Source organism: Cydia pomonella, chromosome 3 (genome assembly GCF_033807575.1).
Source record: "Cydia pomonella isolate Wapato2018A chromosome 3, ilCydPomo1, whole genome shotgun sequence".
Taxonomy (NCBI): Eukaryota; Metazoa; Arthropoda; class Insecta; order Lepidoptera; family Tortricidae; genus Cydia; species Cydia pomonella.
In genome coordinates this window covers 25,587,936-25,615,170 of record NC_084705.1, presented here as the reverse complement: position 1 = coordinate 25,615,170, position 27,235 = coordinate 25,587,936, and the positions used below count along the sequence as shown (strand labels likewise).

The following is a 27,235-nucleotide window of genomic DNA, read 5'->3' as shown; positions in this document are numbered from 1 at the left end:
AATATAGTTCAGAGCTTCTTAAAAAAAAGTACAGTTTAAACAAATATAGCATAAAACAATTTCGTACATACATTTTTTTTATACTACGTCGGTGGCAACCAAGCATACGGCCCGCCTGATGGTAAGCAGTCTCCGTAGCCTATGTACGCCTGCAACTCCAGAGGAGTCACATGCGCGTTGCCGACCCTAGCATTCCCCCCTCGTTGAGCTCTGGCAACCTTACTCACCGGCAGGAACACAACACTATGAGTAGGGTCTAGTGTTATTTGGCTGCGGCCTACATTTCAAATGCCAATATTATTTCGGAAACAATAAATGATTTTGGATCAAGCCTCTTGCTTTTTGGTAGCCATTATAAGTACAATTAATTTGTACTGAGTTTAAAATAGGGTTGGAATAACAAGTTTAAATGATATATGACTGCATACATATGGTATAGCAACGAAATTTAATAATCTACGTATTTTTGTAATAAAAGTAAAATGTTCTAGAATACTGCAGAATATGTATGTATGTAACCGTTAAAAGTTTGTTCTTAAAACTAGTTTTCCTTATCGCCAAAGCGAAACGGAAAACTAGTTTTAAGCAAGGAAAACGCATTTTTACTAAAAACGGTTTTTTTACGGTAACAAATATTGTACAGTATGCCTTTGAATCTGTTCCAGTTAAAAGGTCCAGCATTCTTTTCGTTGCTTTGTTTCTGTCCACTGTACCGTGTTTTGATTTGTGCCTACCTAAGAAAAACAAAAGACCTGTGCCATTTAATGTTTTTTCTAAATAAAATTGCAAAGGAACGAGAAAAATAAAAACGCGATTATAAAAATCTCATAAAAAAACTCCGATCTGTCACATTTTCAGGAACAGAATTAGTATTCTGCACGTATACTAATTAAACAATTAGTGTAATTATCTAGTGACAATGAAAAAACATCTGATCGATACTCGATATTTTTGCTACATTCTATTAAGGTTTGAAACTAGCAACGTTTTATTTATTTGCATCATTTATTTATCTATATACCTAAATTACCTAGTATAGCAATGTAGTCGGGATTCAATCTCAGAGCTCGACCACATCACTTTGTTACCTGTTGAGTTGAGTTTATCGCTAATTCACCTACATTTGTACAAAGATTGTGTTTACTTACTGCAAATCAAACTTCTTGTTCCTCTCCTCAGCTATTGAATAAATTTATTGGAAGTAACGGCCCGATTGGAACAATGCTTCTAATAAGTCACAGCGATACAATACCGATCTGACGTTTTTTGGTTAAAGAAAGGTCACTTTTGATAGTGACAGATGGGTATCGTATCGTTGTGACCTGTCACTTCTTAGAAGCATTGTTCGAATCGGGCTGTAACTATCGTTTCATATTTTTTCGGCATTGCGCTGTAGGGGTAATTAAGGTGGTAGTTATTTAGTGACTACCAGGCCAATTCGAAGCGCACTGACATCAAACCTATATTTGAATGATATTGAAATAATATCAGAGACGCCCGCCGAGTGCAGATAACCACTACCAAGTACCAGTATAATTTAAAATCGGATTGATGTTAGTGCAGGTTCGAATCGGCCTGATAATTTAAAATAGATAATATTTCAGATTATCTTATAGAAATAGCATCTAAAGATATAACTTCTCTTTCGCGTAGTACCACTTCATTACGGAACAGCGGTGTTAGAGAAAACTCGAAAATATCAGAACTGTAAACAAGATGGAAATAACAACTTACTGAACACTGCATGAATAGAGATGCTCCATTTCACCCCTTTTAATAATAAAATACAGATGGAACGAAATGGGATTCGTTTTGTGTATATTTTTATACATTTTATTAATGTGGTTTCCAGATCAATGTGTATTTATTATACGGGCAATAATATATATTGTGGAGTTAATACCATGGACTGGATTCACCAACAAAGAATGATATTCAATTTATTGAAGTTATAAGCGCATGCATCGCATAGGTATGAATGCAACATTTTTGGTATCGTTGAACTGTGCCCCTAGTGTAAATTTAGTCGATAGCGAAACGTGACGTACGCGTTTGCGTTAAGTCTCATTTTGTATGGGTTTTTGAACAGCGCGCCAAGCGGGACGTTTTGGAAAGTCAAAAATCTCATACAAAATGACACTTAACGCAAACGCGTACGTAACGTTTCGCTGTCGAAAATATTTACACTAGGGGTACTGAACTGCAAGCGAACACGTGATACCCTACGTGTATTTACGTCCAATGATATAGGTACCTATTTCAGATTTAGAGTCAGGTAAATTAATTCTTGCAAATATCATCGAAATTAATGAAATCTACAAATATGAATTTTTATTGATATATCTTAAGTTACCGCGATAGTTACTCATGAATTTAAACTATGTAAACATTTTAGTACCAGTACCCCTAGTGTAACTTTGATCGACATCATAACGTGACGAACGCGTTTGCGTTAAGTCTCATTTTGTATAGGATTTTGAGTTTCCAAAACGTCCCGCTTGGCGCGCTCTTTCGAAATCCAATACAAAATGAGACTAAACGCAAACGCGTACGTCACGTTTGAAAATCGAATTTATTTACACTAGGGGTACAGATCTATAGAAGTGTTACTTAAAATATTTGTGATGTGTAATTAGCCTCATTACCCTATTTTGCATGTATGACCACCCATAACACATTCACTGCCATCAACGCATACATGCGTTCACCGTCATACATAATCACATCCTCTGGCAGTAAATCTATTAGAATTTAATGTTTTTGTTTCATAATTTTTGTATGTGATTATTTTTGCGCATTGTCAGATTGACAAAGGTGAATTTTATTATATATTGTCACCACACACGCTTGTAAAGGCTCTCATGATTGTGAAAACTGATGAGAAAGTTGCATTTTAGCTACGAGATTGGCAAAGTAATTTGGTGCAAATTTTGGGTTGTTTCCTTATGTTGGCTGGTAAAATTGACTTTTAAATGGTTATTTTGAATGGAAAATGTTTAATAACGTTTATTCAGATATGATTTGGTTTTGTTTTGTATGATGTTTCACAGTTATTATTTTCATCGCGTTAGTGTGGTGAAAAATGTTGTTTCAGTCTGTAGCAAAATTTGTTTAACCTTCGTGCCTTAAAACGCTCAACCCTATCAAATGCTCAAGATTCCGTTTTTAATGGAATTTTAAAATCTTTCGCTTGCTCGGATATCAATGTTAGCACGAGCGGTTAAACAACAATTTTGCCCCTTGTCAAACAAATATACATTTCCTCGGTCTCCCGTAGACCACGAACGCTGTAAAGGATTCAAAATGGTTGAGAAGCCCAAGAGGGGGTTTTGTAGTTACTTGAGCGCGTCAGATTAAGATATTAGTGATATCTACCCCGTAATGATCACCATTTTTAGTTGTCTACGTTGTTCCGATCCATCGTGGGGTCAACAAATCGTTAAGCACATTGTGGATTGGTCATTCTAGTCCAAAATTAATGCTACAATTGTTTTATTACTAAATCTGCCAATTATTTGTTCGAATTCTCTTAATCTCACGGTTATAATTTGAAAATCGGGCGACGAACTTGAAACCCTTAAAAATTTGTAGACGCTTTCCTGCTCGCTGGAAAAGAAAACTTTATAGAGGTAACCTGTTTTCCTTCTAATAATCTAATCTTACGATTCCAATAAGTCTCTATGATGCTCGAGTAACTACACATTTAACATCGCCGGCTCCCCAACTAAAACGTCGGAATGAACTTTAAACTTTGGATATATTTTAAATTCATTATACGCGATATATTCTTCTTTTTATGTTACTTCAAGATATTTCCTGGGAAGGATTTTACCAGTATTATATTAATTCGATAGAAAATAGTCATATAGTTGGTTCTGTTTTTGCATTATAGAAAAAAAAACAGTTTATACACACATCCTTTTATATTTTAATGAATGTATGGTCTCCTTTTAAAATAGTAAGTAAAACTATTTAGTAAGATAGGTAAAAAGTACATCTTTTTCAATCATAAAATTAAAACATAAAACAAAATCAAAAATATAAACAAAAAATAATCAAACCAAGACAAAAAAAAATTATAACTACTAAGTAACTAATTCATGTTGTTTCAATAACAGGACTATGAGAGATATAAAAATAAAAAACTCCTTAGAATTGAAGTTCGTGAATGTTTAAATATTCTGCCTTCCACATCCTTAACACTGTCAGTTGACTAGTTCCCAATACTAGCTAGCTTCAGTAACCATGATTCAAGTGGCATATTTCTTGAAATGTAATTACTTAGCCATTTCTTAACGTAATTAATTGAGTCGAAAGTTAGCCTCAGATTTCCCTCGAGAATGGTTGGATTTCACAGTTAAAATATCAATTATTTGTTTACTAGGATGAATGTGATTTCACTGTATAAAATACTTAAGAATATTTCTCAGGATGGCATTGGCATTGGGAATTTGAAGAACATTATACAGCTACCTATTATATCTTATATTATTGTCACTGGATAAAGCAGCTGTAACATTTGAAACTAAGTAGTAAGGGCTCGTTATGGGCACACGTAGGTTTAGCTTAAAATAGATATATTTTATTATTTATTGGGAAAAGGTAAGCATTTGACCATAATCTCACGAGTTGGTAAGCCGATGCTATCTAAGATTGAACATGCTTACCTAAAAGATGTCTATTTACTCTCAATTTACGATCCAAGTTGTAGTGAACTGAAAAAAAAACTGTTTCGAATTTACAATGTGACTGGTTGTGGCAACTATGATGAAGTCTGCGACGTAGTTTCCACAATAGGTTATTATGTTACAAAATTTCTTCTTTAGATACTCTATCTAGCCTATCTAGTAAATTTTGCAACACCTCTGTGTTTTGTTATATTTTAAGCTATTATTTACTATAAGTAAAAAAAAAATAGTTTCAAAACAGTCTATCTTTTAGGTTACAGATGAATAGGAGATATTGCAGCAAAAATCAATAAAATGCATCAATGCACATACATTGTTGTTAGCGCATCGTAACTAAACGCGTAACTTAACCAGCGAAAGGCTCCACTGAATTGAAAAGATAAGATTTTGCAATTAGCCGCCGTTAGATCTTTCGCACGTTTATGAATAACCTAAGACTAAGGACACGCCACCCGCTTACAGCTCAGGCGAATGTAGTTGAACGCGCGCTCACGGTGAAACAGCACTTGCCAGAGTTATGCGACTGTTATAGTGCCTCAGTGAACCCGGTAAACACAGTGGACTCAGTGACGATGGCCTCTCAGTGGTTCCCGCCCGACATAAGCCAAGTATGCGCTGAAGCAACCGCACCGTTGACTCAATGTTCCCAAACAGGGTTTCTCTATTTGACCCTCCTTGCTCAACTGTTCGGACGCTCAATAGATGACGACGCTTACCCTAGAAGAAACCCATATTTGAATGCTCCCAGCTCGGTCGGGCCAAGTTTTGAAACAAGTTTCCTACGGCCGATGCAAGTTCCATTAGGACCGACACCTTTGAAATTAAACCCGGAAATTAACGCAACTCCCCTAGGCCCTCTCTTGCCAAGCTCCACAATCAATCAGTACAAATCAACGAATGGTAAAAGTTACCTCATGCAAACGTTCTATTTAAAGCCGGATAAACAGGAGCCTAAATTCGAATTCGGGAGGAAATTCGAGCATCCGTATTTGAAGTTCGATAAACCGTATGAGTTTGGATTTAATGAAAACAGATATTTTGATGCGGATATAGCTGACTCTAAAAAAATACCGGTGGCTGTGGAGAAGAAAACAACAAAACGCAGAAAGAAAAGACAGGCGCCAGAAGAATATGACTTCATCATAGTCGGTGCCGGATCAGCGGGATGTGTCCTCGCAAATCGTTTATCTGAAGTTAAGAAGTGGAAGGTATGTTAAGTTATCCCTATATTTAAAAAAATACATCACTTTCTTCTTTTTATAAATCATTGGTAAGTAAATGATTAAAGTTATTTGTTGACTTCACTAATTTAGAGAGGAAAATTAAATGATTTAGTTGGCCATAGATCGATTTTGTAAAACTTAATTTATTTGAAAACATAAAAAACTGATTTAAAGACCTACTATTGTAATAAGAAAAATCAATATGTCAGAGTGCGGGGTAATCAATTTCAATACAAATAATAGAATTGATTATTACTTATATCATTTGTTATGCTCGTAGTTAGGGCAAGTACTCGTATGTAAATCTGTGGCGTAAGTGAAAGTGATTTCGAAAACTTTAGCTTAACTTTTAGTGTATCGTTGATCGTTCGATTTTATCAGGTAAACAAGTAAGTAGATGGGTAATTATTTGTATTCCCGGACTTGAATAATTTTGTAATATGGGTCAAGAATCTTTGGGAAAACAAGCGCCCTTCCTAAAGTTAACGATTTAGGTACCTGTAGAACTAAAGCTCTCTACATATTGGTATTATAAAATGAAACATTTGATTAAGCTCATAAGGATTCAGCAAGAAAATTATTAGGGTTTAAATTCAATTTTTTATATGATGTACACAGCAAGGACCCATAACCTTAACTGATACTAAAACAGTTTTTAATCAATCTCCAGTAAATTCGCGTTTTAGAAATAATATTAAAGAAAATGTTTCTAGTTAAAGAAAGGCTATATAATTGAGAACATTTTCTCAAGCGGTCATCGCATTTATTGACATTAAAAAAAAATTGAAAAAAGATAATGTTTGCTTAGCATAATTTTCATACATGACTGATATATTACAAAATAATTTGTAAATAATAATAATTTGTACAAAATAATTTGTAATTTGTTGCTTGTTTGTAATTGTTGTTGTTTTAATGAAGTGTAAATGTTTTGTTTGTTGTTTGTGTTGTAATAAGACATGCATGCACTTTAGTTTAAAAATGCCTGATTAATCGCACTTGTTAGTAGTATAGATATTATGTACATGATATATATTTTAAATGTATATACCTATTACCATGTGTGATGAATAAACTATTATCTATCTATCTATCATAAAAACTTCTAGATTTTGCCGGAAAAGCTATGATTGCATTGTCATATTCATTTGTATAGTTTGCGGATTGAAAGGTAGAGAAATAAGAAAATAATAGAATAAGGATAAAACACAATTAATTAACGGCTAATAAAAAATCCGCGGTTTAAGAAATGGATACAATAATATTCCATATACTAATGAAATGGATATAATAATATTACGAGTAACATATACTAGGAAAGGTTCACTAGTTACTGCACGTGCAACATAATGTTCTACAGATCGGACAGAGGCGATACCTATTTTAGTTATGCGCGGCGGGGAAGTTCCTGCTTTTTGCCCGTCCGAGGTCACGATACGTATACAACAATCTTTATTCGTCCCATTTTGACAAATATTCGTCAAGCATCTACGAGTATTGTAGAAGAGTAAGAGTGAACTAGGAACAGTGCATTGTCATGCAACAATGCAATGCTTTACTTTTTATATGGGAATTTACGCATATATGCTGTGCTGTGGGAACCTGCGTTGCGAAATAATGATTAAACAATACACATATAATGATTTTATTGTGTTATTCACCTGGCTATAAAATAATTTTTAAATACATATGTAGACATAATCGTAAGAGCATTTTATGAAAAGTTTGGTACCAATTAGTTTCAACATGTTTCGTAAGAGATAGCAGGATGATATTGATAGGAAATTTATAGTTCGAGTAAAAGTATAATAAATAGTTATAATAAAATGTGTAGTAAAAAATTAATACTGATGGCCTAAAACAGATCAATTGCAATTTTGTGACATCTTGTATTCTCGTATGTTTTATACAATCGTGACATGACACATCATGTAAGTATTTAGAACCTTTCGTATCACTCAAGTTCAGTGTTTAGGAAGAAAGGTATGAGATTTTAAAAGGCAACGACGATAGGCCGAGTATCTTGAAAGTGCAATTAAAACTTTTCTGAACTTTATATAAACAAAATTGATCATGCAATGTGTTATTTTTAGTCCTTAACTGAAAATAAATAAATTAGACAGCTATGCATTTTTTTAAAGTAATTTTCCAAAAAAGGTGTGTTTGTTCTTAGCTGTCCAAAACATTTATTATCATAGGTAGGTTCATATTAGAACAATAGTTGATTTTAACGGCCCGATAAGTTTTTAACGCACCTAATCGTATGATAAAACGTAGCTCTTAGTTATCTAATGGAAAGAAAGCCATTTGAGCCAGGTACGATTCGTGACGATTATTTAATTTATTTTAAATTGTTAAAGATTGTGTTTTAAATAACATTTCATTTATTTAAGTATATAATTATTATTTATATTGATTAAATGTAACATTGTATTAAGAAAGATAATTAAATTTAAGTGTAAGTTTAAGCTTTTAATAGAAACATTTAGAGTCGAAATCTTTTATCTCACCGCATAAAAAGATCTCAAACCATTTAACATGAACGCTTAAGGAAATTCAGAAGACACTCCAAGAAAACCCGTAAAGAAATAAGAAACTGCGTTCCTGAAAAGAAAAACTATTATTCTCACTCGCGATATCGTTTACTCAGATCGTCTTTAAATTAGTATGTCCGTACTAAAGTTGGGCTTGCGGAAATATATCAACTGGATATGAATGGTACTTCTATTTGTAAACTAAACTGCCCACGTCTTTATAGGCATGGAAGTCGTTATACTGCCCTAAAAACACACATTAGACCCTCTATTTTGTACATACATATAAACACGCCTTTTTCCTGGAGGGGTAGGCAGGAACCACGGATTTCCACTTGTCAATACGATCCTGACATACCTCTTTCGCTTCCTTCACTTTCATAACATTCCATTCATTTTCTATTAAGCATATGTCTGGAAATGATACCACGATGCTTAGAACGAGGCAAAGTGGATAAACTTACTGTCTAGTTGCTAGAGCGGTGGTCTGGAATCCCGGGTTCGCAGTTCGAGTCGCATCCGAGACAATGAATTTTTCCACTTTGACTATTTCTAATACCCTCAGTTCTATGAAAACATTTCCGACAATCTCCAATTTGTACTGTAATAAACTGTATTGGCTTGACATTACTCGCAATACATCTCGCTCGCACTTAAAGCCGTACAAGTAAATTAAATCGATGAGGATAAATCAGATTTATTTCAAGTATTAAAAATGTTCTGCTAAGGTATCTGGCAGTGTTAGCACCAGTGTTCGCCGAACGTTAATTGCAAATAACCATTATAAATTGAACCGTAAACCGTAACGGACGGTTACAGTTTACAGTTCAATTAATAATGGTTTATTTGCATTAACGTTCCGGCCAACACTGGTTAGCACCCCTTAAAAAAAATCTTGCCGCTTCTATAAACATTATAGTTTTTCTTAGTGTCGCTTCCAGCACAGCGCCTCTTCCGCAGTAAAACTAAAACAATGAGAGTTGGTCTCAAAGCGAAAAACTTGTACAATTGCAGTTTGTGAGTTTTGTCTGAACTGTATTCTCTTTCTCTACAAGCTTAGGTACTTAATAGTTGTAGATACACCTACAATGTAAGCTAAATAGGTATGCAACAATTTTGCTGCTTCATAGTAGTTTAAATTTATTAATTTAAATATATTTAATGTTCTAAGAGAACTCTGTTCTACGGGGTAACTAAAAAAAGTGTTGTAAACCACGTTCGAAAATTAATAGAATCGGACCAAACTAACTCTTCATGGCATTTGTAATTACAAAATGTGGTAATGTCATCATAAAAGACATATATTATTATAATAACAGAATTTAAGCGATTTTTGTTAAAACGCAAATTCTGTTTTAAGTCACTGTCGAAGCCAATTTTGAAGAACAATAAAGATGTGTTCAAATATACTTGTAATTTATTACATTTTATAGTATTTTTACAACGTTATTAGCATTTAACAATATTGGATTGGATTAATAAATTCATTTTCTTTGAAGCTGAAAAATAATACGCGTTGGCAACATAGCGAAACAACAACAACCTTGCGACATTAACAAGTCCTTGACGCTAGAAGGACGGTTACATCTTTATTTAGTCCGGTGCAAAGACCCCACCAGTCAAATCAATCAATGCAGTAAGGTGTCACAAGGTTATAATAGTATTTCATATAATCGTGATATAATAGGGAGCTTTTCAGTCGAGTATCGTGTTTAAACAGCCAAGCTTGCTGAGTTGCCCATGTAAGGTACGAGATTGAAAAGCTTTATTATATCACTATTGTACTTATACAATACTTTTTCTACGACTCGTCTAAAATAATACTTTTTTTACTATGAAATCTAAGTGATTAATGAAAATTGGGATATCTCACTGGACAAAAATGTAGACATAAACGCGCGACTCCCGCCCCGCGCCCGTTTAGTATTTTCTATGCGAGCGCGGCGATATATGATTGGTAATTTTTTTTATAATTGACTACAGCGTATCGAAACGAATCTTATAGTTGAGTGGCCCATACATGTAAAGGACGCAATTATAGTTTGGTATGCGAAATCTTAATTCAACCATTACAGTCGACGAGTAGAAAAACATAATTTCAGCAGCATACACGACAACGTTATCGTAAAAACGACCATATTCAAAGAAAAGGGTCGCTATTGTGTTATGACAGCGAGTTATCTTCTGTTAGCATCAGTTAGAATTAATTACTGCATTGCAGCAGCCATTGCACTTTGTCGTAATTAGAATGAATTTAGGAATGATTTCCCATACATTATGTGGCAATTTTTTAATTGCTAATACATTCCGAACCTCAATTGACGACACTGTTTACAAAAAAGAAAAACTAGTAACTATATTCGGTCACGGTCTCTCTAATGATAGTTTTTTGTTACTATCGGCACAGAATAAATAATAGTACCTATCCGGTCCTTCATTAAACGTTACTAAATCAATATTTACAGCAAACAAGGGCAAGCAAAAAAATAATCTCTTTTGTTTTTGTGTCAATGGTCATGGTCCAAGGTATCATTCTTTAGGAACAGGTCACTACATAATATACTTTTACTGTATAATTATTTCTTATGTCTATTGATATGGTCGGAAAGCAATTTGAAGTTATAATTTCTGAACTTGATATGAAATCTATTTTACCTATAATAGGTACACGTGGTGCAAAATGCAAATGAATAAACAAGTGCGAGTCGGACTCACGCACGAAGGACTCCGTACCGTACGGAAAACGGTAAAAAAATCACGTATGAGTAAAAAAACTGCTGGAGTAAAAAAATGGCGTTCGAAGCAATTATTACAGAACTTCAAGTTATTATGGAAAGTTTATCGAGGTTTAACTTAACCACAAAGTTGGGTACATTTTCACAACCATTTAGTTTCTTAGTGAGACATGAACGGACGGACATATCCGATATCCGATTCTGCCATTTCGACTACGACAAAAAAGAAACCCTGAAAACGGCAGCAAACTGGGGATTTTCTGCAAATAACGTTGCAAAACACAAAGGTTCTTTGTTATTTATCCACGGCCAGGGCTAAAGTGAACGCAACACCCGCAGCCTTTGTACTTAGATCAGGTCATAGACAAGTTCCTATCGCAACACCTTTCGCCTATTCAATAAATACACCGCAAAGCAGTGTGCGGTCACGGACTTTAATTGTTGAGCCCTTTAGGGTTTAAAGATAAAGATAGTTTATTATTCAAGTAAGCATATTACAATGCGTTTATGAACGCACATTACATTGCGTTTACTTTACATTGGACATTCATACCGCTAGTATTGAAATCCAAATTTGCTTGAACCCTGAATGGATTAAAATTAAACTCCGACCGTACAATAAACAGGAAACTAAGTATTCTTATAGTCAGCAGCAGAAATAGCTAAGCTTGTGAGATGTCTAAGATGATCTAAACACAACGGTGCAGTTGGTCTAACCAGCAGTTTTGACATATCGTGGCGCTTTATTACAGCAGAAAATACTTCTGTAACTTCATTATTTCTAAATGAGATTAAACAACACTTGCTCTATAGAAAAATAAACACGAACATAGGTGTAAATTGCACCATTATTTTTTTTAACAATGTTTGCAAACAATTAAAAATATGAAAATTGCTTCTAAAAATGCGCAATTTTATTTTTGATCGAACGCGTTGATTACTTTTTATTTTGTTAAAACTAAACTAAAAATAACAATTCAAAAACAATAATATCCGCGATCTCGGGCCGCACAACCGTTTCGCTCACGCTCACAATCAGTGAGAGTGAAATAAGAACCTGAATTTACGAGTTTAATTTTTAGCATCTTGGCCATAGTAAGAATAGAATAACGTACGATGTACGTATACTTATATGAAAGATTGAAATGGCCTTAATGTTCATAATAAAATAGATTTATTTGAGCAGCAGTGTCTGGAAGACCTAGATGCTAAGCGACATATCCACAAGACGCGACCTAAGCCCTTCTACACGTATACCCACAACTTGATTGGACAACTTGGGTATACGTGTACTCTCGATTGGACAACTCCACTACGCAATCTTCAAAACAAAGTTTTGGTTTTGCAAGCCACATTAGAGCATTTCATAATCCGGATAAGAACTGTTGATGAAGTCGCTATTGCCGGATACGGCAAGGAAGAAGATGGATGGAAATGCGAATGTAACTCTAACCTGTTCACTCTTCATGTTTAAACCGCTGAGCCGATTTAGATGAAATTTGCCCGCGACTTCGTCTGCGTATAATAATGATGATAATGATTGTAGGTATATAATAATAAAAACTACCCTTTGTCCTACCCCTGGCCTCGAACTATTTCCATACCAAATTTCATCTAAATTGGCTCAGTAGCTTAAGAGGAAAGTATACCACGTACTCGTCCATGTAAAAAGAGAAAATATATTCTTCCACTTTTCATTGACACAATGAAAAACTAGTTTAATAGGTTTTCCTTTTTTTCAAAATTTAAAGCGAAGCCTATATCCCTAGAATATATTATTCTAAAGCAATCGACATCAAATTCAAAGTAATTTGTTAAGATTTATTTAAGTAGATTTAGTGGAAACTGTTTGTACCGAAATGGAATTATAAAGAAAAAGTACTGTTATTCCATAAGGATCGCAAAGCTATTCTTCCCTCTTAAGCGTGAAGAAGTAACAAACAGATAAACAGAGTTTCCTTCACATTTATAGTATTATATAGTAGGTAGAGATTAATGCATATATATATAATAAACAAAAACACTTTTATAGAGCACATAAACGGAGCTGCATATTCATTTTCATACATAACACCGCTCTGCACGAGTTTTTAAAACTAACCGCATCAGAGAGGCCATTAACTGAAAGTTTAACAAACTCATCTGACGATGATGAAACTTCTATTGGGTGTAAACTATCAAAATTAAATTAATTGCTTTCAGTATTGAGTTTCCAGAACAGAAGCTTGTTTATTATTAGGTTGGATTTTTTATGCATAGTTGTTTATTTTATGGAAGCGCTCGTACTTTTTTTTTTTGCGTACTTTTTATGTGGCTAAAATTAGCTCCTATAACTTTACTTATGTCAATTTATATACCCTGAGATGCTTTTAAATACCTATTGCATTTCAATAGGCGCGAATCTTTTTCGTTGGTAGGTACTTAACACTCGATATACTGTTAACACATTCACTGCCAATGTTTTCGTAGCGCAACGCTCAAAGCCGATCCTAGCGTTTTCTCGCTTTGTAGAGGAAAGCGACTACGAACAGAGAACTTGCCAAACGAGTTCCCGGCGCTCAATGATGCACCGAAGGAGACACATTGAAGGGAGAAAGGATTTAGGTTTTTACAAAGCATGCAAAATTGGAACGATTTGGAACTAAATGGAACGTTTAGAAACAAACTAGGCATAGGCAATGACAAGTAAAAAAAAAACAACCTTACATTTAGGCGTCGGTTAAAATGTGGCCTTTATCACCCGAGCTATAAAAACGAATGTTCTTCAGTGAAAAACTGAACGTAAAAGTATGAAATATAAGAACATGTAGAGGAGAGTCTTTTATATTATATCGAGGGCTTCATGCTAAAGGGGCGTATAAGCAAGAACCCTACTTTTCAGGAGAGACAAAAAACTGAATAACTTTTGTTACAATGTACCGATTGTTCTACAATTTTGCATAGAGTATTTAAATTACTGTATGTTTCATGTGTCATGCCTAGTTTCGTTCTACGTATTCTAAAAAGCAGTAATTATGTAGTTACGCCTCTTTACCACGACAGTAATTTCCGACATATAGGTTGAAATTTTTTGAAAAATACTTGAGATTTATGGTCGTATAATTCATTTTTTTTTCTATTCGATAATTTAATCATGAAAGGTGGAAATACTGTTAATAATGCGAAATACTTTAATTTTACAGTAATTTAGTCATCATTGTGTAGTTTCTTCTATTTTTTCTGATTTTTATACGCCCGTCTGGGCTGACGAATCTATCGTGTAAGTATCCTTTATTTGTGGCCGTATAATAGGGCGCCAAATTATATTTTGACTAAATATTCATAAATTCATCTAGATTTTACCATTAAAATGATTCCTGATGATTTTGATAGTGTCACAACTGTCCACGAGATTAAGCAATGTCGAATCGAGCTGGTTACCGATTGGGTAAGTAACTATTTTGAATTGCCACTTTGAGCATATCAGTGTTTCAATAGCCTCCGTGGTCTAATGGTTAGAGCGGTTGTCTCTTGATTCGGAGGTTCCGGGTTCGAATCCCGGTGGGGACACTGTCAAGCAAAAGTCGCTTTGTGACTTTGTGAGACTATTCCCGGTTTGGCTAGGACATTGCAGGCTGAATCACCTGATTGTCCGAAAAGTAAGATGATTCTGTGCTTCGGAAGGCACGGTTTAAAGTCGTTGGTCCCGGCTGCTATCTATCCGGTGGTGCTCGTCGTGAGAGCCATGTCAGAGGCCTTTGGCGACTCAATAACTCTAACACCAGGGTTTTTAAGGTACATCAATCTTACAACCCACACGATAAGAAGAAGTGTTTCAAAAGACAATCACGCCGCTTATTCTGAATTTTGCCTATAATAGAAGTCGTTTAGCACTTCGCTGGGAGCTAGAGTTAAGACGTGTGGTCTTACTTAAGAAAACTGACTTAACTGAATTCCAATAAGATCATTTTTACTATTTGTGATAGTAGGTAAATGGTAGTCGCTCAAAAGTCGAGTAGTACAAAACGATTTAATAGAAAAGAATAAAATTGAAATTGGTAGTAAAGGATGCATGGAAATTGCTAAGACAACACAATGACAGCTTTACTAAAAAAGCAGTCAAGAAACAATCAAACGATTAAATTTAGAGTGCATTAACTAAAACAAAAGGTTAAAGTTAAAACGTATCAAAACTTGTATTCAGACAATAAACATTACTCCTTCTTTAATGGTACCATTGGTAACAAAATTATAACTATCTTAAACAATAAAATATTAATCAAAACTTCTAAACAAATAAATACGACATCATTTATCGTCATTTCATAAAAAGAAACAATATTAAATCTTCTGTACTAATAAACCTAAAAGTAGTTTAGCTAACAACTTAACTCATTTACGTCTCCATCAAATTATAACAGAGGAATGTTACACTTAAGAATTACCATCACCCCGAAGGAGGACGAGTGGCTACAGACATATGAGGTAATCAGCCCGCAGCGCACGCAGTGGACCTTAAACAGCTTTGACTCCTTCAAATCTCCAGGAATGGATGGGATCTTCCCTGCGCTTCTTAAATGGGGCGGGAAGCATCTCACTCTGAAGCTGACCATCGTTCTGCGCGCCTGTCTGGCTCACCGGTACGTGCCGAAGCAATGGAGGGAGGTCAAGGTTATCTTCATACCGAAACCAGGTAAAAACGACTACTCGGACCCCAAATCCTTCAGGCCCATCAGCCTGACCTCTTTCATGTTGAAAACATTAGAGAGGTTGTGTGACAGGTACCTTAGAGAGAGGGTGCAAATTCATGTGCCCTTGCATCCAAACCAATATGCCTACAGCCCTGACAAATCTACAGAATCGGCACTTCACGCAGTAGTAAGTAAAATTGAGGTGGCGGTCAAAAACAGATCCATGTGCTTAGGAACCTTCATAGATATAGAAAGGGCTTTCGACAGGACCAGGTTCAGTAGCATTACAGCAGCACTGGTAAGACATGGCGCGAATGCAGTTATAACAGAATGGATAAACAACATGTTGAGCCAACGAACCCTCAAACTCGGGACGGGCGAAACACAGCAGGCATTAATGGCAAAAGGATGCCCTCAAGGAGGAGTCCTATCGCCACTACTATGGAACCTTGTGGTGAATGACCTGATCACCACACTAAACAATAATCACTATTACATAATCGGCTATGCTGACGACATAGTGATACTGACGAGCGGCAATCATGCAGGTACGGTATGCGATGTTACCCGCTCTGCACTAGCCATCGTGGAACGCTGGTGTTTTAACAACGAACTCTCAGACAATCCCAACAACACTGAGCTGGTTATGTTCACCAACAAACACTTCCGCCTGTTCGACACTGAACTCCAACTCTCTGCGGAAGTAAAGTATTTAGGGGTAATACTTGACAGCAAATTAAATTAGAGCAATCACCTAAACGGCAAAATTGACAAAGCCACAGTCGTAATCTGGCAATATCGTAGAATAGTGGGTAGAACCTGGGGGCTAACCCCAAAGATAACTCTATGGCTTTACCAGGCAGCCATGCGACCAATAATAACGTTGGTGGCCACGCACCACACTATCCGTAGTTGAAGCTGAACTACAACGAATCCAGAGGTTGGCCTGTATGGCGACCACGGGCTGCATGAGGACAATACCAACCGCGGCCCTGGAAGCCTTACTGAGCCTGCCGCCGCTGCACCTCTTTATACAACAGGAAGCGCTAGGCTACGGCGGTACGTCTCAAAAAATCTAATCTCTGGAGACCACCTAGGGTACCACACACCGAGATCCTCTACGAGGCGATAGGTAAGGAACCGCTAATAGAAGCGGTGACTGACAGGATACCCAGACAATTCGTCTTCGACAAGAAATTAAGATACAGTTACACGAAGAACCTCGTGAAGGACTCAACCCATGAGAGCTGAGAATCTTCACGGATGGATCAAAGACAAGGTCAGGCACTGGCGCTGGAGTATTCTCAGAGGACCTAAACATACATATCTCAACACCACTAGGACTTGACTAGGTGCCCACAACACAGTCTTCCAGGCAGAATTGGCATCATAATGGCAGCACACGCAATCGCCTCAAGGAAAGTATTGGACTACTCCATCCGCATACTCTCTGATAGTTGGTCAGTACTACAAGCTCTGCAAAGTTATACTTTGACCTCAGGGCTAATCTACAAATGCCACAAAGCTCTGTCAGAGGTAAGCACCACCACCAGCTTAACTCTGCGGTGGATCAAGGGACACAGCAACTCGCGAGGGAACGATGCGGCCGACATATTGGCGAGAGGATGTTCGGAACTGAGGGTGGCAGGACCGGAGCCAATTATACCTCTGCCTTATGCCTGGCTCCGGAACATGCTGCGACACAACACCAAGGTAAAACACCAACCGTACTGGTCTAACCTAGGCACGTGCAGGCAGGCGAAGGAAACCCTCCTGAAAATCGACCCCGGTTTGTCGAGGAGGCTGAGACAGCTGAAGAGGCCACAGGTCCGGCTTTTGACTGGGGCCATAACCGGCCACGCCCCACTGAACAAACACCTACTAACACTACGTGTTACAGATAGCCCCCTCTGCAGAGAGTACTTGGAGGCAGAGGAGACAGCCGCCCACGTCATTCTTGAATGCCCAGGGCAGAGCCATCAGCATCAGAGCGCTCCACTTTATTGTTATTATTCGCACGAGATGCATACCATACTGTAACGCACTAGACACTGACTGAGAGACAGGAGGCCCTAGTGCGCTTACCCGCTTGACAGAAAGGGATAGCAATATGCGGCAATCAAGGACGCTGTCTCCGCGCCCCTTTGGCCCGGCATTATTTGAAGGCCAACGTAATTTTTGTACGGTCGTATGTTCATACGCCTCTTTGCCGCGACGCACTTTGAGGATAGTTGGTAAAAGTGTATGGTCGTATGTATGTACGCCTATATAGCGTGACACTATTTGGTGGTTCGCACTGTCACATGAGAGAAGTATGTACGTACGCCTTTTTACTCCGATGAATATCGGGGACTGAATGAAAATATCACTTATACGCCTTCAGTACGGCTTTTTGGAACGACATAAAATTATGACTGTCTGTTATACGCCAAATGATTTTTTAATTATTTACTTAACTAATTGTTATGATAAAATTATGAAAAAAATTGTGCTTACGTATTGTTACAAGACGAATACGATGCCGTTAAAAACGAAAAATGGCATTTTTGCGTATACGCCCCTTTGGCCTGAAGCCCTCGATATGGTACACCATTTTATTTATAAAGGCATAAATAAAACATTACAACAAAGGTAAGCGGTGGTGGCCGAGTCCGACGTCCGACTTTCAATCCGGAGGTCGCGGGTTCAAATCCAGGCTCGTACCAATGAGTTTTTCGGAACTTATGTACGAAATATCATTTGATATTTACCACTAACTTTTCGATGAAGGAAAACATCGTGAGGAAACCTTCATACATCTGCGAAGAAATTCAAAGGAGTATGTGAAGTCCCCAATCCGCATTGGGCTAGCGTGGGGACTATAGCTCAAGCCCTCTCGCACATGAGAGGAGGCCTGTGCCCAGCAGTGGGACGTATATAGGCTGTATTATTATTATATAAATAAAACATTACAGTACAAATGGTGGACTTAATGCCTTAAGGCAATCTCTACCAGTCAACCACTTGCTAAATAAGAGACGTTTGCGTTGACGTTTGTGTTTTACACATGCGTTTGAATGTGCATAAAAAAGTTTAGTACCTTGGCTACATTAATTATGAAGATGAGCATTCTGGGAGTAAATTAACTGAATCAAGCGAGTAGCAAACAAGTTGATAAAATCTAATTTGCAACGATGAAGAATTATACATGTTTATAACTTAGGTATTTTATATTTAATTGCCAAATATTTATTACTAGACAACGAAATTGTAAAGATACAATTCTAAAATTCTTGGCTGTTTAATCGTTGGTACGACAATAGTTAATACTTAGTAAACGCCGATGCAAACATAAACAATATATGGAAATAGCAATGTGACTTTTCGTAGCTTCTATGACGACCGGTTTGGCCTAGTGGGAGTCTGATGGTTCTGGGTTCAAATCCTGGTAAGGGCATTTATTCGTGTGATGAGCATGGATATTTGTTCCTGAGTCATGGATGTATTCTATGTATTTAAGTATTTATATATTATATATATCGTTGTCTAAGTACCCTCAACACAAGCCTTATTGAGCTTACTGTGGGATTTAGTCAATTTGTGTAATAATGTTCTATAATATAATATAAATCTATTAGGTATCTCGATACATTTATACTTTTCGTCATCTAGTTTTATTAATCTATATGCAAATACTTTAAAAAGTATACGTTTTAAAACTCACCAATTGCATATTTTTACCTTATCTAGATCACAAGTTAGGTTGTTACAAACCCACACCAAAAGTTAGATCAAAACATTTTTTTTCTTTCATTCGTTTTTAACCGTATGCCATGTCTGATCTGATTATTGAGGGTAATACCGCTGGATCATAGTAAAATAAATTAGGTTATCTAGTGGGAAATCTAGAGTTGGTACGATTTAACCGCTAGTACTCGTACAATAGAGCCGAGCCTCCCCTATCTATACATAATTTTAATTAGTTATACTCACGAAAAAACGAATACTTGTGAAACAAATTACAATTAGAAGGTAAATTTAACTTTTCTTAATGAAACCTACTTATTGACATCAATCTACTGCCACATTTCTAAACAGTACATATTTTTATATGTAAGTTATAGAACGTGGAAAAGGGAAAAATGGCAAATTCTTGATATAGCGATAAAGTCACAACGTTTACGATGTCTCGGGCTGTCTCAGAACCATTTAGAATTACGTTTGGACTATGCGGTATAGCTATTATGCAAATGGCGTCCTTCATGCAACATTGACACTGTAACGCAGACATTGACCCCGTGAAATGCTGCCTGGCGTTGGGGGATTTGGTGCGATCTTACAAATGTTATGAATATTTGTTATGTTAAATGTTATTTTGAAGGAAATAAAGTACTTACTCATGTACACCTTTTAGTAAATTAGCAAGTAACGTTAATGGCTAAGGCGCACCACACATGCGATGATTATCAGAAATTCAGCACCGGAATCTTTATGGGCACGTAATAAGTTTTGATGTTTTGTCAGTGCCATAGACATTAATATCTATATTTTTTTAACAAGCATAAACGTCTGCGAACGATGCTATTAAGCTTAGAATAAATTCAAAAGTGGAAAAAATACTGCCTTGGGTGAGACTTGAACTCACGGCTTCTGGGTCGATACTCCAGCCCTCTGCTAACTGAGCCACCAAGACCTCATCCATAGCCAGCGAATCTTTCCACTATATGGGTCTAGGGGACCCTAGTGACATCCACCGTAAGAGCGTTACACTCCTTAAACGGCTACCAGCGGAGTTCCTGTACTAAATTAACTTTTAACAACGCAGTATTTTTTCCACTTTTTTTATAAAATATGTATATATATTCCAGATAATAATTTGGTTTGTAATTTTTTTTAATACCACGTTGGTGGCAAATCTCAACCCCATACTGTAGCCCCTCGGGAAAATCTCGGCAGGAAGCTCATTCCACAGCCGAAGCGTGTGGCTGGTAATAAGTGTAACTTTAATGCCAACAACACATACTGTATCTGCTCAAATATTCACGTTGCATCTACTTCTTTAACATTGAAAACGAAATTGGCCATACATCAGCAATATCTGCATGAAACCATGTATAGCATATAGGACGATATTTTTTGTGAATTTTCGCTCGAGATGTTTGTGTAGCATTTGAACATAATTTCAGCAAATCAAAGATTTGTTTATATGTTCGTATCCTCATCGCTTGAATCGTGCTTGGATCCTTTATTCAATACACTATTAGAAATTTAATTATTAGAACTCCGGAGCTAGCGGTAGAACTATTGCAATCAGCTGGCTAACTTTGGTACCGCATCGGTACAATATCACAATAAACGTAAAATAGAGTCCTTTAAAGCATAGGCGTTGTAACTTGGACACTGAATCTGCAAGTTTGTCGCGCTTGCAGGGGTATCATTATAATCACTGAAAAAGCCCGAGTGAGTCGATGTCTCGGTCCAGTCAGGTTAAGTGTATTATACGACTAGACTCACTTGTATGACTATCGAGGTCTCTTTACACTGGTTTAATATAGAACTCGACTCCCCAGCATTTGCGCAACTAATGCAAATACAAGGACAGAGCGGTGATAAATTGAGCGTATTGGCACTAACTATTGGCACTCAGAACTGCAGGCGAATTATAACATTTCTAATAAATCAATATTTTTATTAACCGCAAAATAGGTTTTAACTGCTATAAGTTACAAGTTCGCAAAATAAATAATAATTATTGAAATGACCAATAAAATCGCGAGCAATCGTATCATAACAAATGAAGTTGAGATTTTAAAATCTGAATACCGCTCAATATGAGGCGGTGCCATTTGACGGCTTGTTATGTCAGGTCCGGCTCCCGGATCCCTGCCACTTACGTACAGTCCGGGTCCCGGTCCTATGCCACTCAAGGGGTTATTTAATTACAATATATTTATCTAATATTCTTGTCTTTATTACTGTAAAATTGCACAGTTTTCGGAATACCAACGAACGTTTGTAAAATAACATAAAAAAATACTTACACTTGAACTGACCGCACAATAGGTAGCGCTCCTAGTGGTGCATTTCCCCGATATTCCCTAAGTCAAACTTTTTTTTAAAATATCGATAGGAACAGCACTGTCCAAACTGTATCATTTGTGCATATTTACTTGTCAATTTAGTTCGCATACTTCTGAAGGCAACTAGAATAAAGGGTATGTCTTTCAGATTATCACTCCTTTAAAGATAACGTAGATGAGAACAGCAGACTAACTCAAACGCTGATACAAGTTTGTCTCGCAAATTGGCGTTGGAAAATTGAGTTGCTCCGGCGTTTGAAACTAACTGCTCCAATATTAGTTAAAAAGTAAAGAAGCAACCAATATATTGGATATGCTGCAATTTAACTTGCAAAGCTAGAGCAATTTGGAACTTGACACACAAGCTCCGCAAACCCCTGTTGTGCGCTAGCATCGGTATTTGCTTACAAGATGTATTAAGCTATGAAATGGGAGATTTGGCTATGAAATTTTACGGTTACTACTTTTATGGATTTATCTTATCACATTTTTTCATAGATACTCTAAAGCACCAAACGCGTTCCGTGCTAAATGAGAATAATATGGTTTACACACGAAATAAATAAAACTATGAAAACTGACTATATTTGTTGGTCGACGGTCGACGAACGCTTGAAGAGTACAAAACGCCGGGATAAATTTTAAATGCATTATACGCAATATAATCCTTTTCCATGGTTTTATTTCATGAGTAATTATCGCGGTAACCGAATACAATATTACATTTACAATTTCGTATTCGGAGATGATTTGCTCGAATCCGCGTTCGTACCAAGTATCAATTATGTTTTTCAAAATATGCGCGCCAACCATGCATATCTTGGTATTTTTTAGGATGACGTCGAGAAAGTAATAAAATAAAAAGGACATGATATGTATGAAGAGATAATAGTCTTAATAATCACAAATTGCTGCACAATTCTGGAGCTAACGTTAAAACTAGTTTAAGCAACTCGCTTGAAACTTGTATCGCAATAAATGCAAAATGGCTACGTTCGCTAGTGTGTGTTCAATAGCGTCTATCGCAACTAGGGCTGTGTAGTTCGTCGTTTAACTGAGACCGGTATTTGGAAGTAGTGTTTGAAATTCTAATTGGTTCATTGTTAATGAAATTGCAGAGACGCTCTAATGGCGACGTTTATTGGCAACTATTACATATCATGTACTTATTAATACTCTTACTAACAAAACAAACAAGACATAATTGGTAACGGTTGATGAAAGAAGTGATGAACGCGTGGATATATAGGATACGTGTCGTGTAAGTCGTGTTCGTGTACTGCTCGATAAGTGCGACAATCTATATTAAACATTCGTAGGTAAGGTACCTACTTACGTGCCTTACACCTAAGTATTATATCATGTCGGGTTTGTATTATAAAAGTGTATTATTTGTGTCGTTTCTAAGCAAAGTCCCACTTTGTCGCTTGCTATAAGGACGCTTTGACAGGTTATTCGTATAAAGATACAATCAAATTTCGTCCTTATGGTAAGCGACAAAATGGAACCTTTGAGTAGACTTCGACATATTTATTTATTTTACTGTTTTCTTAATAAATAGTACCTATACGTTTACACCGTAAGCAAAGTCCCACTTTGTCGCTTGCCATAAGGACGCTTTGACAGGTTATTCGTATAAAGATACAATCAAATCGCGTCCTTATGGTAAGCGACAAAATGGAACCTTTGAGTAGACTTCGACATATTTATTTATTTTACTGTTTTCTTAATAAATAGTACCTATACGTTTACACCAGTAGATAATATACAAGATATACAATGTATTCTTTATTACAAAATATTTAGGATACGTTTATCGTTCTTATACAAATCCCACTACATAAATTATTAACTTACATACAGCGGATTACGATATTTCTAAATGTTCATAAATTCGTTGCGGTCGATAGTGCCTTTTTTCCACAGAGCAATGATACATAAAATTCAACCAAAATGTAAAAAGCACAAATTATCTTTCCAGATACTCCTTCTAGAAGCGGGTCCCGAGGAACCAGAGGTAACTAGCGTGCCTGCGCTGGCCCCGGTTTTAGCTGCGTCGAGTATTGACTGGGGCTACCGAACACAACCCGAAGAGTTGACTTGCCTGGCTCAAAGAGGTCGCACTTGTGCTTGGACTAGGTTCGTACGTTATCCTATATGTTATCTATAAGACACTACCGTGAAAATCAAAAATCTAAATTTTGTTATCTGTCTGTTCTTGCATAGAAGAACGAAAGAGAAGCAAATCGACGAACGAATTAGTTTGCGATAAGTCCTTAGGTGTGGCTGGAAGTAAATGTCAAATAGTAACAAGCCGCGTACCTGACTTTCGGAAACGGAAAGTCAACGCAGGCGTGCGAATTTCCAATACTAGGTCATGGGTTGATCCTGTCTTGTGCCAATGTGTTTCTCAGAACGCAACAACGTGGGAATGGAAACATTTGTGAGCAAACCATGAAGCGTATTCTGATTGCAATAAAAGATTTTAAATTTGATCTGGATTTGCCACGGATATTATTCTTCAACCAGAAATGTCACTTTTGATACTGACAGATCATTATCCAGATCTAATTCATAAGCTGTTATTACAACCAGAATACCGTTACTGGCAGTTGCTAGCTAGCAGTTCGTACCGCTAGGATCATAGGTGGGGTTTTAAGATAGTGGGATTGTCATAAACTGGTGAAGATGAAAAAGTACACCGGTGTATCTTAATTATTTTACTAAAATGTGTATAATTAATTGCAACTAAACCATGATGCAGGGTGAAAAAATTATCTAAAGGAGTACCTGTTAATGTAATATCCCTGCAGTTTTTTTTATAATATGATAAATAAAAATGTCAATAATAGACCCCACTAAACCCCCGACGCGCGACGTCAGTTGTCAACTCATTCTGCTAAATAAGTACAGATTCATTAAATTTAACGTTCACGAAATGTATACATTTTTGCATACATTCAAATTATTATAGAATTAGTAGTGGATGTTTAAACAAAAATATTGCTGGACTGGTATTCAGATTTTAAAACTTGTTAAAGTTTTGATATGATTATGATACTTACTACCTTGACAGCGCACCTCAAGTGCATCAATGAGTGCGAGCAAGATACCTCTTATGGCATGACTACCAGTGCAATTGTCGCACATGAGCGATCGTATAATAACATTTCAAAATAATAACAAATGTTAAAATCTGAGTAATGCTTTACCTTTTATTGAACTAAAACATGTACGAAATGATATATATTGTGTGTTCTTTACACTAGTTCGGTTTAACTCTTGTTATTATTTTATTAAAGATATCGATAATGCTCGTTACTGATTTTTAATCATATTAGTGTCGAGATGTAGGAACACAACCTCACACAACACTAATTGAACAAATCACTACCTACCTGATTTTATGAATACTAAGTATTCAATTTATTTCAGATTGAGTTAAAGTGAGTTATGTAGATAGTTCGAACAATCTCAGTTTCTGCGGTCCCTAATAATTTTTGGTTTACAGTGGTAGAGTGATGGGTGGTTCGAGCGCAATTAACTATTTAGTATACATGAGAGGCAACAGAAAGGACTACGATGATTGGGCAGCTTTAGGAAATGTTGGCTGGAGCTACAAAGAAGTAGGTCTCGCATCATTTCTATCAATCATTTTAAAACATTAAATATGCGTCTTAGGAGTTACTTAGTTAATGAAAATGTCACAAAACTTTTCCAGGTCCTTCCATTCTTCAAAAAATCTGAAAGCAATCAAGATATAGAAGCCAAAGACATGACATATCATGGTGTAGATGGACCTATGAACGTTGAACGATTTACGTTTGTGGACCCAAATGTTGTGATGCTTGTAAAAGCGTTTCACGAAACTGGACTGCCTTTGGTTGATTTTAATGGTCAAGAACAAATAGGAACAATGATAACTCAGACAACATCTCGAAATGGGAAAAGAGTATCAACAAATGAAGCTTTTATAAGGCCAATAAGAAATTATCGACGGAACCTGACAGTTAAAACTAATGCTCAAGTTACTCGAGTTCTCATTGAACCTGCAAGAAAAATTGCTTACGGCGTGAATTACATTGAGAATAATACATGGAAAACAGCTTATGCTACAAAGGAGATCATACTGAGCGCAGGCGCATTGAATTCTCCTAAAATTTTAATGCTTTCGGGGATCGGACCACTTGAAGAATTAAAATTTCTGAAAATACCAGTTATCAAAGACTTAAAAGTAGGATACAACTTACAAGACCACGTGACTACTAATGCTATGTTGATGGAGTTGACAAGTGCAACCTCAACGCTGGTGAGCGGCATGAAATTAGTAAAAGAAATAAATAATTATAACAGTTCATACAACAATAATGGACCTTTAGCAGCTACTGGACCTCTACATGGAACTGCTTTTATTCAAACTAAGTATACAACAGGAGATAAAACAGTCCCCGATATACAGTTCCACTTTGACGGTAGAAATAAAGAAGAATTTTATTCAGACCCGACTACTTACCTAGAAACGAATACTTTACCTCTCGCTTTCTATGATAGTATCAACGTTAGACCAATACTTCTTTCACCCAAAAGTAGAGGTTACCTAACATTGAACAGAACAAATCCAGTATTCGGTCAACCGTTAATTTATCCAAGATTCTTCACTGAAGAAGAGGATTTAAAAACATTAGTAGCAGCATTAAGGTTTGTCGTACAATTGGAGAAAACTGCACCGTTCAGACAATCTGGTACTAAATTCATAAGAAAACCAGTGTTAGCGTGCAATGAGTTCATTTGGGGGACTGATGATTATTTTGCATGCTTATTTACGAGATATACTGGAACTATTTATCACCCTTCGGGAACATGCAAGATGGGGCCAAAATACGACGAATATGCAGTAGTTGATCCGAGACTAAGAGTGTATGGAGTAAAACATTTAAGAGTGGTTGACGCATCAATAATGCCAAATATAGTTCGTGGAAATACAAATGCTCCTGTAATTATGATTGGAGAAAAAGCTGCGGAAATGATTAAAGACGATTGGAGAGGTCACGCTTAGAACATTACTACAATTCGCCATTTATAATTACTTTACTTACAAATAAAAATTAGTACGTATTTACATAATGCCGTCTTCTATTTTTTTCTTATTAAGTTAGGTTTTCTTTCTTATATAATTTAAACTAGTGAATCAACTGTAAGTACCAATAAAAATATAAAGTAAAAGAATTTTTACCTCGTTTGCACCATTAGTAAGACACTAGATAAAATTATTTTGTTACATAGTAGATGAAATTCCTATATATACATTCACACACGCACACACATA

General features: G+C 36.3%; 1 protein-coding gene across 2 annotated transcripts in view; it reads left to right on the top strand.

Annotated features, from left to right (window-relative positions):
* The first annotated feature begins 2,596 nt into the window (after positions 1-2,596).
* LOC133516414 (glucose dehydrogenase [FAD, quinone]-like) overlaps positions 2,597-27,235 on the top strand; it is a 28,411-nt gene continuing 3,772 nt past the window's right edge. The window contains exons 1-4 of one of the 2 annotated variants that reach the window (XM_061849339.1): positions 2,597-5,896; positions 23,891-24,048; positions 25,421-25,535; positions 25,631-26,975. In XM_061849339.1, the coding sequence (XP_061705323.1) occupies positions 5,111-5,896; positions 23,891-24,048; positions 25,421-25,535; positions 25,631-26,965 (2,394 nt within the window). In that variant the 5' untranslated portion in view covers positions 2,597-5,110 and the 3' untranslated portion in view covers positions 26,966-26,975. Of the gene's footprint in view, positions 5,897-23,890; positions 24,049-25,420; positions 25,536-25,630; positions 26,976-27,235 lie in introns of those variants that run through there. The other variant, XM_061849340.1, reaches the window with a different exon arrangement.